Here is a 14,452-nt window from a genome sequence, read left to right as displayed (position 1 = left end):
CCTGAACTCAATCTCTGGGGCCACATCATTCCCCAAGCACAGAGCCGGAAGTAGCATATGAGCACCACAGGATGGGGGCTAAAGACAAACAAATGAGCAAAAAAGCCCCTTGTGAGGCTCCTCCGGTGGAGAAAGGCGAGTTTGCGAGCCTGACTCAGGGCTCAAAGGAGCTAAGGTAGTTCTATGCGGGAGAGCGGGAGACCCCCCTCAGGGGTAAGGGCGCCTGCTGGGGGGAAGAGGGAGGGCTGTGAGGGGAGAGCCAGGTGAGGAGTGTTGGGACAGGACTTCTTGAGGGAGGCACAGTGTCACCCAGAGCTGGGCTGGCCAGCACCACTGGGGGCCCTGGGGAGAGGTTGGCCACTGCAGGGCGTCAGGGGTCTCAAGAATTCACAGGGAAAGAGGCTTCAGCCAATGAAGAGGCCAGAAGTTTCTGAAGCAGAATGGGATCCTAGTCTTTCGTTTTTGTTTCGTTTTGGGACTCTGAATCAGAAATGACTCCTGACAGGCTCAGCTACCATATGTGGTGCCAGGAATCAAACTCAGGTCAGCCACAAGCAAGACAAGCACCTTGTCCACTGGACTATCACTCCAGCCCACCCTCTTTTTAAAGAGGTTAATTTTTCTTAATTTTCTGTGGAGTACGTATTGCTAAGGTGGATGAAGGGGACAGAGCCTGTGGCAGTTCTCTTTCTCAGAGATGTTCCGTCGGTGGTAGATGTTTTCCCGAACCCTGGGCCAAGGCACAAGGAGGTTTAGCTGGGGCTGGAGCGATAGCACAGCGGGTAAGGCATTTGCCTTGCATGCAGCCAACTCAGGTTTGATTCCCAGCATCCCATATGGTCCTCCGAGCACTGCCAGGAGTAATTCCTGAGTGAAGAGCCAGGAGTAACCTCTGTACATCGCTGTGTGTGACCCAAAAAGAAAAAAAAAAAAATCCTTAAAAAAAAAAAAAAAGGAGGTTTAGCTAAGGACAAGACTTGCCCAGATGTCTCTGACACTACACAGAGCGACTCCTCTGGAGACAGCAGCCAGGCTGAGGCCTTCTCACAGCCCCTCAGTTTGCTTCCCAGCAAGCCGGGCGAACTCAAGTTTTGTGAGTGCTAAAGCTATACATTTTCTTTAGGAAAGAAGAAAAATTAGGGCCAGATTTTTACCGGGTAAAAATGTTACCAGATTTTTTTCCTCATCCACCTGGGTTCAACTGGGTTCAAATCCCTGGCATCACATATGGTTCCCCCAGTACCACCAGGAGTGACCCCTGAGCACAGACCTGAGAGTAGCCTTTGAATATCACAGGGGGTATCCCCAAACTCCTCTTTCCTTCACACCACCCAAGAGAAAGGAAAAAGAGAAACCAAATGGCCACAGGGCCTTGGAAGAGTCCAGCTCAAATGTGGAGTTTTGAAGCTTCGAAGTGAATCCACGCCTGAGAGAAACTTCCTCCCCTCTGCTGCCGACAGACACCCTCCCCTCTGCTCCCCACAGACACCCTCCCCCCTAGAGCCCGCCTGGGACTTGGCTAAGCCCTGACTTGGCTTGGCCTCAGTCAGCTGGTCTCAGGGTACCTGGTGGGCCATGAATGGACCGTGCCCTCTGAGGTCACCTTAGTCCTAGCCCTGCCCCCACACTTCAGTCGCTCATCCCTTTGTTAAGTCTCCAAGCTGGTTTAGGCGGAGGGGGTGGTGTGTGTAGGGGGGGGTTGTGGGGTGTGTGTGTGTGTGTGTGTGTGTGTGTGTGTGTGCCTGTTAGATGGGTTTAGTCTACTGGGGCAGTTATGATCTGTTGAACCCGTTAGAAACGTGTCCTCTCCCATCGACGGTCTCCATCGGCTGCTGTAGGCGATGGGCAATGTTCTGGGTCCCGGTGAGAACCAGTCAGTGCGGAAGGGCCTGGGCACTACAGGTTTTTTTCATGACGCCACCCAAGTTGGGCTTGGAATGTGCTTTGAAAAAAGGAAGAGCGTGAAATGCTGTGGTTGGGCAAATTCCTGTAGAGCAGAGGAATACCTGCTGCTGGGGTCTTTACAGGGGCAGAATTTGGCAGCAGTCTCTCTCTGTAAATATATATATTTAAAAGTGGCTACAAGTTAGTGCCTGCCTTTGTACATCTTTAGTCTACAAAAATGATCCTAATATGAACTTTTTTTGAAATTAAAAATCCTGGACATGGAAAACTCAGGAATTTTTTGTTGTTGCCTATAATTTAATTTCTAATGTCTCAGACTAATCCAAGTTTTACAATTTTCTTTCTCTTTTGGATTCTGGCAAGTATGTTAATAGGAGGCAATTATGTGAATTAATGTAAAATCCTTTTATTAAAAAAGCAGAAAAGCCTTAATTTAACAGAGGTAATTTAATATTTTTTTTCTGTAATGGTGTTGATGTCATTCGCTTGTTTGATTAACTCTTCAAATGGTTTCAAAGCGCTTCAGGGTGGGAACTTATGAACTTGTAATTGATTTCCTCAGTCTTGGTTTGGCAGAGCAGGGCCCCCCAGAAACTGTGAGGAGGCTGGAGGCCCACAGCCAGCTTCCTTCTTGGGGGCCCGGGACACCCCGGATGGCCTTTACCTCTGGGCTCAGGTCTTGAGCCAGACAGGAGAGGGTCTCCCTCCTCATCTGACTGTGGCTCCTGACTCCGAAGGGCTGCGCTGCCTCGGAGGGGTGGACCCTGTGGGCTGCCTCACGGCTTGTCAGTTCACCAGTGGCCTTCTAGTTGCTTTTTGGGTCACACCCAGAGATGCACAGGGGTTACTCCTGGCTCTCACTCAGGAATTACTCTTGGCAGTGCTCAGGGGACCATATGGGATGCTGGGAATCGAACCCGGGTTGACCGGGTGCAAGGCAAACGCCCTACCTACTGTGCTATTTCTCCAGCCCCTAGAATCATTTCTTTTCTGACATCACCTCCTCCCGGGCTGTGTTTGTCACTGACCTATTTCTCCAGGGTCTTTAAACCAGCCCCAAAAGCTCATTTGGAAATGCAGGTCCCAGCAGCCCAGAGAAACAGCCCCCAGTTGGTTGCTTTCTGTGCACTTGATAGCTGCTCGCAGAGGCTCCAAGACGGGACAGAGCTCCCGGCACTCACAGATAAGGGTCGGGGGAGTGAGGCCTGGAAAGGTTCGAGGCGGCCACCAAGAGGTGAGCTGGCTCCAGGCTGCCGCCTCCCAACCCGTGTCAGCCTACACCAGCCCATACACAGCATATGCTCCAGGAGCTTCTGAGGGCAGCCCCGACCTACAGGCTTGTCTCCCCTCCCCCGTGTGAAACGTCAACAGATGTGACATCGTGGGAACAGCTTTCACTGGCCTCAGAGTAGTGTGTGTGGACTTCTGCTGCCCCTGGCCCTGTTAAATGGGGCTCCTACCCACTGGCCAGTGACTCCGTAAATCCCTGGCATGTTAACATGGGCTTGGAGAATGTTTCACAAAGTGAGAACAAAGAGCAGCTGGCCGTGGCAGCAAGAAAGAAGTTCCCAACTCCCAGGGAGCCGGGTTCGGAGCCAAGAACGGAGGCCCAGGAACTCTGCCGGGTGCTTGAAGCCGATGGCCCGGGCCTCAGTGAGTCTGGACATTCTCCAAGTGTCAGGGGACTCGTTTGCTCCCGTGTGAAGTGCACATGAAGGGAAGAGAAGCAACGTCCAGCCAGGCCACTGCAAGGAGGAAGTGAGCCCAGACCGAAGGGTCACTGGAAAAGAAACTCCAAGCGCGTCTGCTCCGGAGACAAACCGGAGAGAACAAAACAGCTGTCCCCTACGGGCCCTGCATTGGGAGTGGTCATTCCCAGTGGACCTCGCCTTGCCGGGTCCTAGTGAGTTTGGCAATCCCCCAACCATGGTTACCCAGGACTGAAGTTCCCCTCTAATCAGAGGGGGGGGGCGTGTCTTCCTCTGCCACTTCAGCATGAGTCCGCTTTGCCCTGGGAGGGCCTCTAGGGTCAATAGCTCCTCCTCCCTCCCCTAAATCCCCTCCCCCTCTTCGTGTCTCAGCTCCCAGCCTGGACTCTACTATCTGTGCTCAGCTAAGAAAGGCCTGGAGGGGCTGGAGCGATAGTACAGCAGGAAGGGTGATGGCTTTGCATGTGACCAACCTGAGTTTGATCCCCGGTACTCCAGGCCCTTTCCCAAGCCCTGCCAAGAGGGATCCCTAAGCACAGAACTAGGAAACTAGGAGTTAATCCCTAAGTACTGCTGGGTACTGGCCCCCCTCCCACCCCGACAATAAAAATGGGGTGAGAGGAGAGAGGAGAGAGGAGAGAGAGAGAGAGAGAGAGAGAGAGAGAGAGAGAGAGAGAGAGAGAGAGAGAGAGAGAAGAGAGAGAGAGAGAGAGCGGCCTTGAAATTTTTTTCTGGGGTTCTCCCAAGCAGTGCTCAAGGAGTCCCACCAATGATTTTCAGCCAGCTGGGCCGTCCATCCAGTGCAGGGCCCAAGGACACAGTGCTGCTCCTAACTGCAGGGCCTCCCAGGCCCCCGGTGATGCCTGGGGGACAATGCAGGACAGGAATCAAATGCCTTGAGCTGCATATGTATGTGTGTCCTGACTGCTGTGTTATCTCCTGGATCCTCACGTGTGATTTTTAAAATGTAAAATTTGATAAGATCAAAATGATCTTCTCACGAAAAGAACACGAAGGGGACACATGGAAGCTCTGGGCACGGCACCGGGCTGAGCACGCTCACACATGCTCTCCAGGCCTCCCCCTTTCTTGCTTTCATTTGGTCCCTTTGGAACAGTTCCAACTTTCCAGAGTGGCCAGGGCCCCCTTCAATCCCAGAAGCTCTGGCATTCCAGGCCTCGGGGAGCCGCCGGGGCCTCAGGTCAGGGTGGCGGGGGCTGGCAGAGACGCCTTTCCCCCTACCTGCAGCCGCTGCTGTCAGCCCACCTCTACCAGGGCTGCTGGGCCCAACCCCGGCTCCCCGCAGGCCTGGGGACAGCTTCAACACCAGACGCTCCCTCCACAGGATGACTTGTTCCCCAGGACGCAGAAGAATCCTCCGATGTGGGGACCTGAGTCCTTACTCACTGTGCCACCCCCATGCTCCCGCCCCAGTCGCTGATGTCTGTGTCTCACCACCCCCCCCGCACCCCCTGCCGAGATCCCCCAGTTGCTGAGTGGGCAAATGCAGAATGCCTGGGATATGATTGGCAATTTGGTGCCTCTGAAGACCCATAGTTTTTTGTTTTTTATTTTTGGGGGGCCACACCTGGCTGTGCTCAGGGTTTACTCCTTGCTAGGCACTCAGGGATCTCTCCTAGTGGGGCTCAGGGGACCCTGTGGGGTGCCAGGAACAAATCTAAGTTGGCCTGTGTGCAGGGCCACAGCCCTCCCGGCTCTCCTGTCACTCCAGCCCCAGCCCCAAATGGGAGCTTTAACACGATTTTCTTGAACTGGAAGCACAGATGTAGAGAGGGAAGTGGGGGAAATTCCGTGGGGTCTCCAGGGGCCCACAGATACTGGGGAACCTTTCACGCTAAAAGGATGCCAGCTGTTCCCCAACCACTCCAGAAACGGGATGGAGAAGAGGGTCGGGCCTGGAGCCAGCAGAAGGGGAGGGGCCGGCCACCCCCGCCCCGTGGCCTTACCTGTGTGCACCGGGCCTGCTGGTCGGCGGGGTGTGTGGCCGCTGCACGCCAGACACCCGACTGGCATCTGAGAGCCTATTTTTAGGGTCAGATCTGCTGACGCTGCCCTGGCACGCTCACCAGTCTGAGGAAAGACTCGAGCATCTGCTGGCAGAGCGCGCTGCCAGTGTGACCTGAAGCTCTCTGATTCAGGAGTCCCGTACCTGGACACACTTTTTCTCAGCAGGGATACAGAGGCAGGACACGTGCCACAGGGTGGGGACAGGCCGGGATCTCCTAAGTTCGTCTTCTGGGCATGGAGGAGGCCCAGTGCGTGAGAGGCCCTGTCCCTGGACAGCTGGAACAGGGTGGGGTCCTAGGAGCTGGGGGGTGCGGAGTCTGTGTGCGGGTACCCTGGGGGGTCAGAGAGAGAACTCTCCAGCCTGGTCGTTTCCAGGAGTCTGTGGCACCAGATGCAGGGGGAGGGAGGGGTGGACCGATGCCACATCACATGGGGGGACATGAGCCAGAGAGACACTGTACCCTTGGGCTCATTTGCATGTGTCGCTTCCTGCTGACCAGCCTTTCTGGGCTGCAGCGGGGATCAGGAGCCCCGTGCCAGCTCACAGGCTGCTCTGTCTGAGAGCTGAATGGGATCAAGCATGGAAAAAGAGTGGCCTGTGCAGGGTCAACCATTTTCAAACACGAACTGGTGTGGTGTGGAGATGCAGAGAAAAGCCCCAGTTCAGCTGTCCCCAGGCCCATCTTCCTGGAGGGTCCTTCTCCAGACTCCTTTGCACCAACCAGGGTCCCCTAGCCACACCCCCACCTGTAGGGCTGAGGGCTGTATGCCTGTCCGGGGTCTTCTGCTTTTCTGGGTGTCCGGATTCTCCAGTGCCCCCCGAGAGCGAATGGAGAGGGGTCTCACACTGCCTGTGCTTTCGCAGGTTTCCTTATGTCAGCAGCATTGCACTGTCCCCCCGCCCAACTAGACCGCCCCCTCGCAGCTGCAGAGTTTAGCCATTGCCAGTTTTATCTGGGTGATTATTTCTCCTAGTGTTCAATAATTACATTGGGAAGCTGTTCAAAGACTCAGCTTTTACTGATTCTCTCAAAGAATATTCACAAGTCAGAGAGTCGGGATCTGAATAGAGAAAAGGTCCAAATGTCCTTGTTAAGTCCTGGTCAGAGCAGCAGGGTCATAAGGCCCTTCTGCAGTTACCCCAAAGCAAGGAGTCAGAGGTGCTGGAAGTGGCAAGGACTAAAGAAAGATTTTGCCCCGCTGGGAGCCTGAGAGGGGTAGTCAAGTCAAAGGTGGAGGAAGCAAGGGCCGATAGAGGCCTTTAACATACCTGTGCATATTTATGCCAATGCAAATTTCTGATACACTTCCTCACATCACCTCAAAAGTAAAAAATCAAAATTTTAAAATCAGGTCATGGTGTGTGTGTGTGTGTGTGGAGGGGGGGGAAGGAGGGAGGGAGGGGGAGGGAGAGAGAGAGAATAGTTCATGCTATCTAGTAAGATGGTTTAGGTAAATAAGCCAAGAAAACAATTTGGTGGGCACTGAATGCCTGAAACTATTATTAACTGCATTGTAAATCACAGTGCCTACAGTTTTTGTTTGCCTATTTTTGGGTCCCACCTGTCGGTGTTCAGGGTTTCCTCTTGTCTCTTCACTCAGGGATCACTTCTGGCGGGCTCCAGGAACCGTAGTTATGCCAGGGATCAAACCCATGGAAACAGCTGTACTGTCACTCTGTCCCTCACGGGGCCTACACTTTTTAAGATAATTTTAAGAAGAACCTGGTGAAGAACTAACTCTTAGAGTATTGTCCCAAACTGTGGTTGAGGAAGACTGAAGAATGGTGTCTCTTAATCCCATACCACACATGCCCCCAATCCTTCAAAGGTCAAATATGTCCCCAAAGAGATTGACAGGGATGGGGAAGGATGAAAAGCCACATCATTCTTTCTGAGGCACTGAAGGAAGCCCAGGGAAGATTTTATTAGAAAAAAGGATGCTGGCGGGGGCTGGAGCAATAGTACAGTGGGTAGGATATTTGCCTTGCATGCGGTGGACTCAGGCTCAATCCCAAGCATTCCATATGGCCCCAGGAGTTAATGGCTGAAAGCAGAGTCAGGAGTAACCCCTGAACATTGTCAGGTGTGACCCAAAAGCAAAAAGAAGAAGAAGAAGAAGAAGAAGGAGAAGGAGAAGGAGAAGGAGAAGGAGAAGGAGAAGGAGAAGGAGAAGGAGAAGGAGAAGGAGAAGGAGAAGGAGAAAGAGAGAAAGAAAGAAAGAAAGAAAGAAAGAAAGAAAGGAAGGAAGGAAGGAAGGAAGGAAGGAAGGAAGGAAGGAAGGAAGGAAGGAAGGAAGGAAGGAAGGAAGAAAGAAAGAAAGAAAGAAGAAAGGAAGAAAGAAAGAAAGAAAGAAAGAAAGAAAGAAAGAAAGAAAGAAAGAAAGAAAGAAAGAAAGAAAGAAAGAAAGAAAGAAAGAAAGAAAGAAAGAAAGAAAGAAAGAAAGAAAGAGAGAAAGAGAGAAAGAAAGAAAGAAAGAGAAAAGAAAGGGGGCTGGAGCAATAGTACAGCGGGTAGGGCGTTTGCCTTGCACGCAGCCGACCCGGGTTCGAATCCCAGCATCCCATATGATCCCCTAGCACCGCCAGGGGTAATTCCTGAGTGCAAAGCCAGGAGTAACCCCTGTGCATTGCCAGGCGTGACCCAAAAATAAAAAAAAAAAGAAAGAGAAAAGAAAAGCAAGAAAGCAAGAAAGAGAAAGAGAGAGGAAAGACAAGAGGGTGCCTGGTCTGTTTTCCAGCAGCCCGAGCCAAGGGCTGATGAGAGACAGCAGCAGTGTGGGGCCCTGGGTAAATAAATGCCCCTGAGCTGCCTTGATGGGGACACAGCTGATGTGTGTGGGATCCTGTCCCCCTGGGAAGGGAGCTGCCAGATAACCTTTGTCTGGACTCGGAGATGTCAGTAGTCCTGAAGATTGTCACCAGCAGGCTCCACTAGTGTGGGGCTGGGGCTGTGTTGGCAGGCTGCTGTTTTCCTGGGGCTCTTCGGAGCACTTAATGCGGACTTGTCTCTGCCACCGCCCCCCCACCCCCAGACTCCCTCTGCTCTCTCTTAAGAGACTGCCCTTGGTTTTTCCGGACCAGAGTCCCCCTTAGGCCATGGAGAAGATGTAGTAGGCAGATTCTGCCTCTGGGACTCCTCCACACATTAGGTTCAAAGGCAAAGGGGTCAAAATATTATAGACGGAATGATGGTTGGTAATTTCTAGCACAGCAGGTAGGGCATTTGCCTTGCACACGGCTGACCCAGGTTCAATTCCTCCGCCCCTCTCGGAGAGTCCGGCAAGCTACTGAGAGTATCCTGCCCGCACGGCAGAGCCTGGCAAGCTACCCGTGGTGTATTCGATATGCCAAAAACAGTAACAAGTCTCACAATGGAGACGTTACTGGTTCTCACTCGAGCAAATCGATGAGCAACTGGAGACAATGCTACAGTGCTATCCTGATCTGTGCTGTTTCCTTGTGTGTGTGTGTGTGTGTGTGTGTGTGTGTGGTTTTTGTTTTTGTTTTTGTTTTTGCCATTTGGGCTATATCCAATGGTGCTCAAGTAAGCTAAGCCCTGGCTCTGTGCTCAGAAATCACTCCTGTGACATCTTTTATTTTTTTTGCTCTGTGGGTCACATCCGGTGATGCACAGGGGTTACTCCTGACTTTGCACTCAGGAATTACTCCTGGCAGTGCTCAGGGGACCATATGGGATGCTGGGAATCAAACCCGGGTCGGTTGCATGCAAGGCAAACGCCCTACCCGCTGTGCTATTGCTCCAGCCCTAGAAATCAGTCCTGACAGCGTTCAAAGGACCCTATGTATGTCAGGTGCCAGGTCTCAAAACTGGGTTTGCTGCATGCAAAGATCCCGCTGAGCCAGACCAGGAGTGATCCCTGAGCACTGTTCTGTTGCTCCAACACCCCCATCCCACCATATCTATTTTTTTTTAGCTCTTCCTTTTTACTTGCCTCTATTGATGTGATGATGACCTCAGTTCACATGCGGGCTTGGCTGTGGTGCTCACCCGGGTCTCTTTCATCCGTGCTTGCCCGGAAGAGCGTACTCCAGGCTGTGGTGCTCACGTAGCTGTTGAGTTGTCTCCCGGAGGATCTGGCCCTTTAGTGGGGGTGCTCATTCACATCAATGGTGTGGCTGAAGCTCCCTGAGGTGCCAGGAATGACAGACACAAACAGCAGCGCTCAGCACAGGTGGCAGCCCTGGGGAGGGGAGTGCCGGCCTCCCACCTGTCAGGCCAGCGTTTAGCCTCTGACCCATCTCCTGGACCCCTGATCATTTGGGTTTTTTGGTGGAGGGGCCACCCCAGCGATGCTCAGGGCGTACTCCTGGCTCTGCACTCAGGGATCACTCCTGGCGATGTTTAGGAGACCATGAGGGATGCCAGAGATTGAACCCTGGTTAGCTGTGTGCAAGGCAAACGCTTCACTTGCTGTACTATCGCTCCAGCCCCCATTTTGTTTTTGCTTGTTTGTTTTGGCCCCCTCATCATTTGGATTTTTTTCAATCTTAAAAATAAAGCTTTTGCTGTGCCAAGGATTGAACACAGGTCCTCACACATGCAAGGCAAGCCCTCTACCACTGACTCACCTTCCCAGCCCTCATTTGAATTTTTTGTTATTATTGTTGTTGTGTGGGGTGACACTTGGCAGTGCTCAGACCTTACTCTGGCTCTGTGCTCAAGGATCTCTCCTAGAAGGGCTGAGGGATCCTCTAGGGTCCTGGGGATCAAACCCAGGCTGACCTCGTGCAAGGCCTTACCTGCTGTTCTGTTTCTCTGACCCTAAAATCTCATATAGTTTAAAAATAATAAATTTGGGTTGGGTTTCAGGCTTGCTCCCAGCCCACTTTCGGCACCATTTTACACTACTGTTAAAGGCAGGGTTTCATGTGTACAAAATCCCAGCCCCATGCCCTCTACCAGAGTGTCCACCTCCTTCCACATTGTCCCAGTGTCTCCCATCTTTCCCTCCCATGGTCAGGTTCCTCTGGGGGCCACTTCTCAATTTCTGTAAAGTAGAGAATTCTTTAGGGAATTCCTTACTACTCTAGTATGCTCTTTATATCCTACACATGAGAGAAATTATCGTTCCTATTCCCAAGTTCATTCAGCCTGAGACCCTTCAGACCATCTATCTAGCAGCAAGCAGCGTGATCTCATCTTTTCTTACAGCTAAGTCGTATTCCACTGTGTATATGTCCCACAGTTTCTTTATCCAGTCCTCTGTCCTTGAACACTCGGGTTGTTGCCAGATCTGGACTATTATAAATAGTGCTGCAATGACTATAAGGGTGCAAATATCTTTTCTGAATAGAGTTTTTGTGCCCTTGGGTAGACGCCAACTAGTAGAATTTCTGGGTCATATGGGAGCTCAATTCCTAGTTTTTAAGCTGTCCATGCTACTTTTCCAGAAGGTTGAATCCATCAACATTCCTACTGGCAGTGAATGAGGGTTTTTCCCCACACCCACACTCACCCTGGTTGCTTTGTTCTTTGTGAAGTGTGCCAGTCTCACTGCTGTGGGAGGACAGCTCATTGCTGTTTTGATTTGCATCTCCCTGATGATGAGTGATGGGGAACATTCTTTTTTCATATACCTTTTGGCTAACTGTGGTCTTCTTTGAGAAAGTTTATGTTCATCTCTTCCTCCACCCCTTTTAATGGCATTAGTTGCTTTTTTTCTGGTAAAGCTCTACAAGTGTTTTTTATATTTTGGTTATCAGCCCTGTATCAGATGAGTGATGGCAAATATTCTCTCCTAGTCTGTGAAGTGGTTTTTTTTATTCAGGTCATCATTTCTTTCATGGTACAAAAACTTCTTAGTTTGATGTATTCCCATTTATCTTTGCTTCCATTTTCTTTGCTCTTTTGTTTTTGTTGAATTTTGCAAGCCATAAGTAGGGGGTCTGGGATCACTCCCAGCAATCAAACCAGCAGTTCAATGCCAGGGTTCGAGAATTTGTTTCTGCTCAAATCCTGTAAGGCTGGGAGACTCCAGAAATACACATGGTAATGCCCCGGTGGCCACTTGGTGCCAGGGATCAAACCTACATTGGGAGAGTGCAAGGCACACCCTCTAACCCTTGATCTCTCTCCCCCCCTACTAATATTTACATATTTTCATTTTTATCTCAACAGTATTTTATTTTGCAGCCTTCGAGTCTGTGTTGTCTAAAACATAATGCAAATACTCATGTCTTGAAAATTTTTCTGATACAATTAAAAGTAGAATGAAATGGAGGAAATTAGATTTAATAAGATAGATAACTGAATATATGTCAAATATTTCAACATGTAATTAAAATGAGAAACTATTGAGAAGTTTGACATTGTCTTTTTCTTAGTTTTATTCCAGGGAGAGAGGGGTTTGGGCTATGCCCAGCAGTGCTCAGGACTCACTCCTGACTCTGCACTCAGGGATCACTCCTGGTGGGGCTCAGAGGATCACGGCTGGGTACTGGGACCGGGCCAGACACATCAAAGCCCGGTCAGCTGCATGCAAGGCAAGCCTTCCACCACTGTGCCACCTCTCGGGCCCTGATATCCTTCTTCAGACAAAGGGAAAAAGCCCTGTGAGTATTTTATACTTAAAGCTTCTCGCCTTACGCCAGTCACATTTCAAGGACACTGGCTCCCGGGCCCCACAGCCCAGACTGAGTGTACGGAGCATGACAGCCCATGAAGGGTGCTGTGGAAAGGTGGGGTCAGGGGGGCAGGGGGGGGGACTTCCACCTGGCCTACTGCCCCGGCCTGACCTTCCTTTCTCCCTCCAGATCATGACAAACCTTTTGCCCTGCCACAGTCTGAGTTGCCCCCACCTCCCAAGGCCTCTGTGTGGGTGCCTGGGCAGATTCCAGAGTCCTCAGCAGTGACTGGCGGCTGGCCGGGCGCATCCATCGTGGCGCTGTCACTCCTGACGCGGTGGCAAAGCGATGTGAGGACATCATGTTTGCAGAGGAGGCCTAAAGGCCAAGGATGTTTCTCTGAAATCGATACCACTGTTTATCTCCCTGGCTGTCAAAACACTGGGACGCCTGCTGCCAGGCCTGCCCCGGCTGCGGGAGTCCTGGGGAGCTGGGGCACGGGCTCCAGGCAGGCATCCCCGCCCCCTCGAGCACCCCCCCAGCTCCCAGGAGACTGAAATGATGCTTGAGCCCTGCTCCAGTCTGTCAGTGATCTCAGCAAATGGGTAAATTGTGTCTCTATTAGCACCTCTGTCTTCATGCCAGGACTTGTTTATTTTACAGATAGATGGCTGTTTCCTCTTCACGGCCTGTTAGTGCTTCAAAGTGACACTGATGAGGCTTGACAGTGTGATTACTCCTGTGCAGGAGCAGGAGAGCAGCAGTGAAGGACGTGCTCGCAGAACAGAGAAGCTTGGGTTCAAATCCTGCCCCTTGACTCTGAGCAAGAAAATCCTTCACTTCTCTAATTCAGTGTCCTCATCTGTAAGGGAATAATGATGAGATCTCCTTAGAGGGCTAGGCCATGGATTTAATAAAGAGAATGCATTCTCAGCTTGGAATAAGAAACGGATGTATACCAACCACTGCTGTGCTTCTTCTCCTGTCACTCACCTCGGGTAAATTCTTTTAACTCTGTTGGATGGAACTAGAAATCCATAAAGAGGGGCCAGAGAGATAGCACAGTGGGCAGGGCTCTTGCCTTGCATGCAGATGACCCAAATTCTGTCCCCCAAGCCCTGCCAGGAATGATCCATGAGCAAAGAACCGGGAGTAAACCTTGAGCACAGCCAAGAAAAATTGGGAAGGGGAGGAGAGAAGAGAAGGGAAAGGAAGAGAAGATAAGGAGAGGGAAGAGGAGGGGAGAGAAGGGGAAGAGAAGGAGAAGGGAGGAGAGGGAAAGAGAAGGAAAGGGGAGGTAAAGCAGACTGAATAGAGAGACCATTAGCTCAGGAGCTGAACTCCCCCCATAGACATTTCCCAAGGTTAGATCCTATTGTGTCCAGGTTCTTTCTGGCAGGACAGGGAGGCAGGAAGTCAGGGCCTGTCCTAGGGAAACATACCTCTAAGCAATATGCTGGCAGCTCAATGAGTAGGAGCTATGATGAGAGTATAAGGGGGCCAAAATCAAGCCCCTGGGTGGGGGAGAGGGGGTGTGGCTGGAGCGATAGCACAGCAGGTAGGGCATTTGCCTTGCACGCGGCCGACCCAGGTTCAATTCCCAGCATCTCATATGGTTCCCTGAGCAATGCCAGGAGTAATTCCTGAGTGCAGAGCCAGGAGTGACCCCTGTGTATTGCTGGGTGTGACCCAAAAAGCAAAAAATTAAAAAGCAGGCCCCTGGAAGAGAGTGTCTCCTGATTGTGTGCCAATCACCGTGACGCCAGTCAGCCCGTCACCAAACACTTGTGCGAAGAGTGAGCTTCCTCCCGACTCTGACTGCCTGTGTGCTCTAGTTCATGAAGAGGTATTAGCTCTCCCCTCAGTTTAGTCCTGACAGGTGCCCTGGGGAGCTTCCAGCAGGGTTTCAACCACAGTTTCTGGGAGCTACACCTATGTGTGACAGAGAGTCAGGTCATGAAAAGATGGTGAAGAAGAGACAACCTGGTGAGGACAAGTGGGGTTCTGGGAACAAAGTAGGGACGCTGACAGACCTAGGAGGCAATGACAGTGACAGCCCTGGGGCATGGCAGTGGCTGGGACACAGTTTCAACCCAGGGTGAGGGCAGCACCCTGGGGTAACAGAACAAGCTAGAAGGAACCTGTCCTGCCTGAGCTCTTGGGGCCCAGAAGCCTCTCCTCTCTGTGTAACAATGTGTATGTGTGTGTGTGTGTGTGTGTGTGT

General features: G+C 51.5%; 1 protein-coding gene across 1 annotated transcript in view; it reads right to left on the bottom strand.

The window, feature by feature from the left end:
* DUSP29 (dual specificity phosphatase 29) overlaps positions 1-12,541 on the bottom strand; it is a 39,554-nt gene extending 27,013 nt beyond the window's left edge. The window contains exons 1-3 of the mRNA XM_055132129.1: positions 12,430-12,541; positions 6,632-6,704; positions 5,582-5,656 (exon numbers count right to left, since the gene is read on the bottom strand). Coding sequence (XP_054988104.1) covers positions 5,582-5,656; positions 6,632-6,704; positions 12,430-12,541 — 260 coding nt within the window. The remainder of the gene's footprint in view (positions 1-5,581; positions 5,657-6,631; positions 6,705-12,429) is intronic.
* Positions 12,542-14,452: the final 1,911 nt, after the last annotated feature.

Source organism: Sorex araneus, chromosome 3, assembly GCF_027595985.1.
Source record: "Sorex araneus isolate mSorAra2 chromosome 3, mSorAra2.pri, whole genome shotgun sequence".
In the NCBI taxonomy this organism is placed as follows: Eukaryota; Metazoa; Chordata; class Mammalia; order Eulipotyphla; family Soricidae; genus Sorex; species Sorex araneus.
The sequence above is the reverse complement of the archived record's forward strand: the minus strand, read 5'-3'. Positions and strand labels throughout refer to the sequence as shown.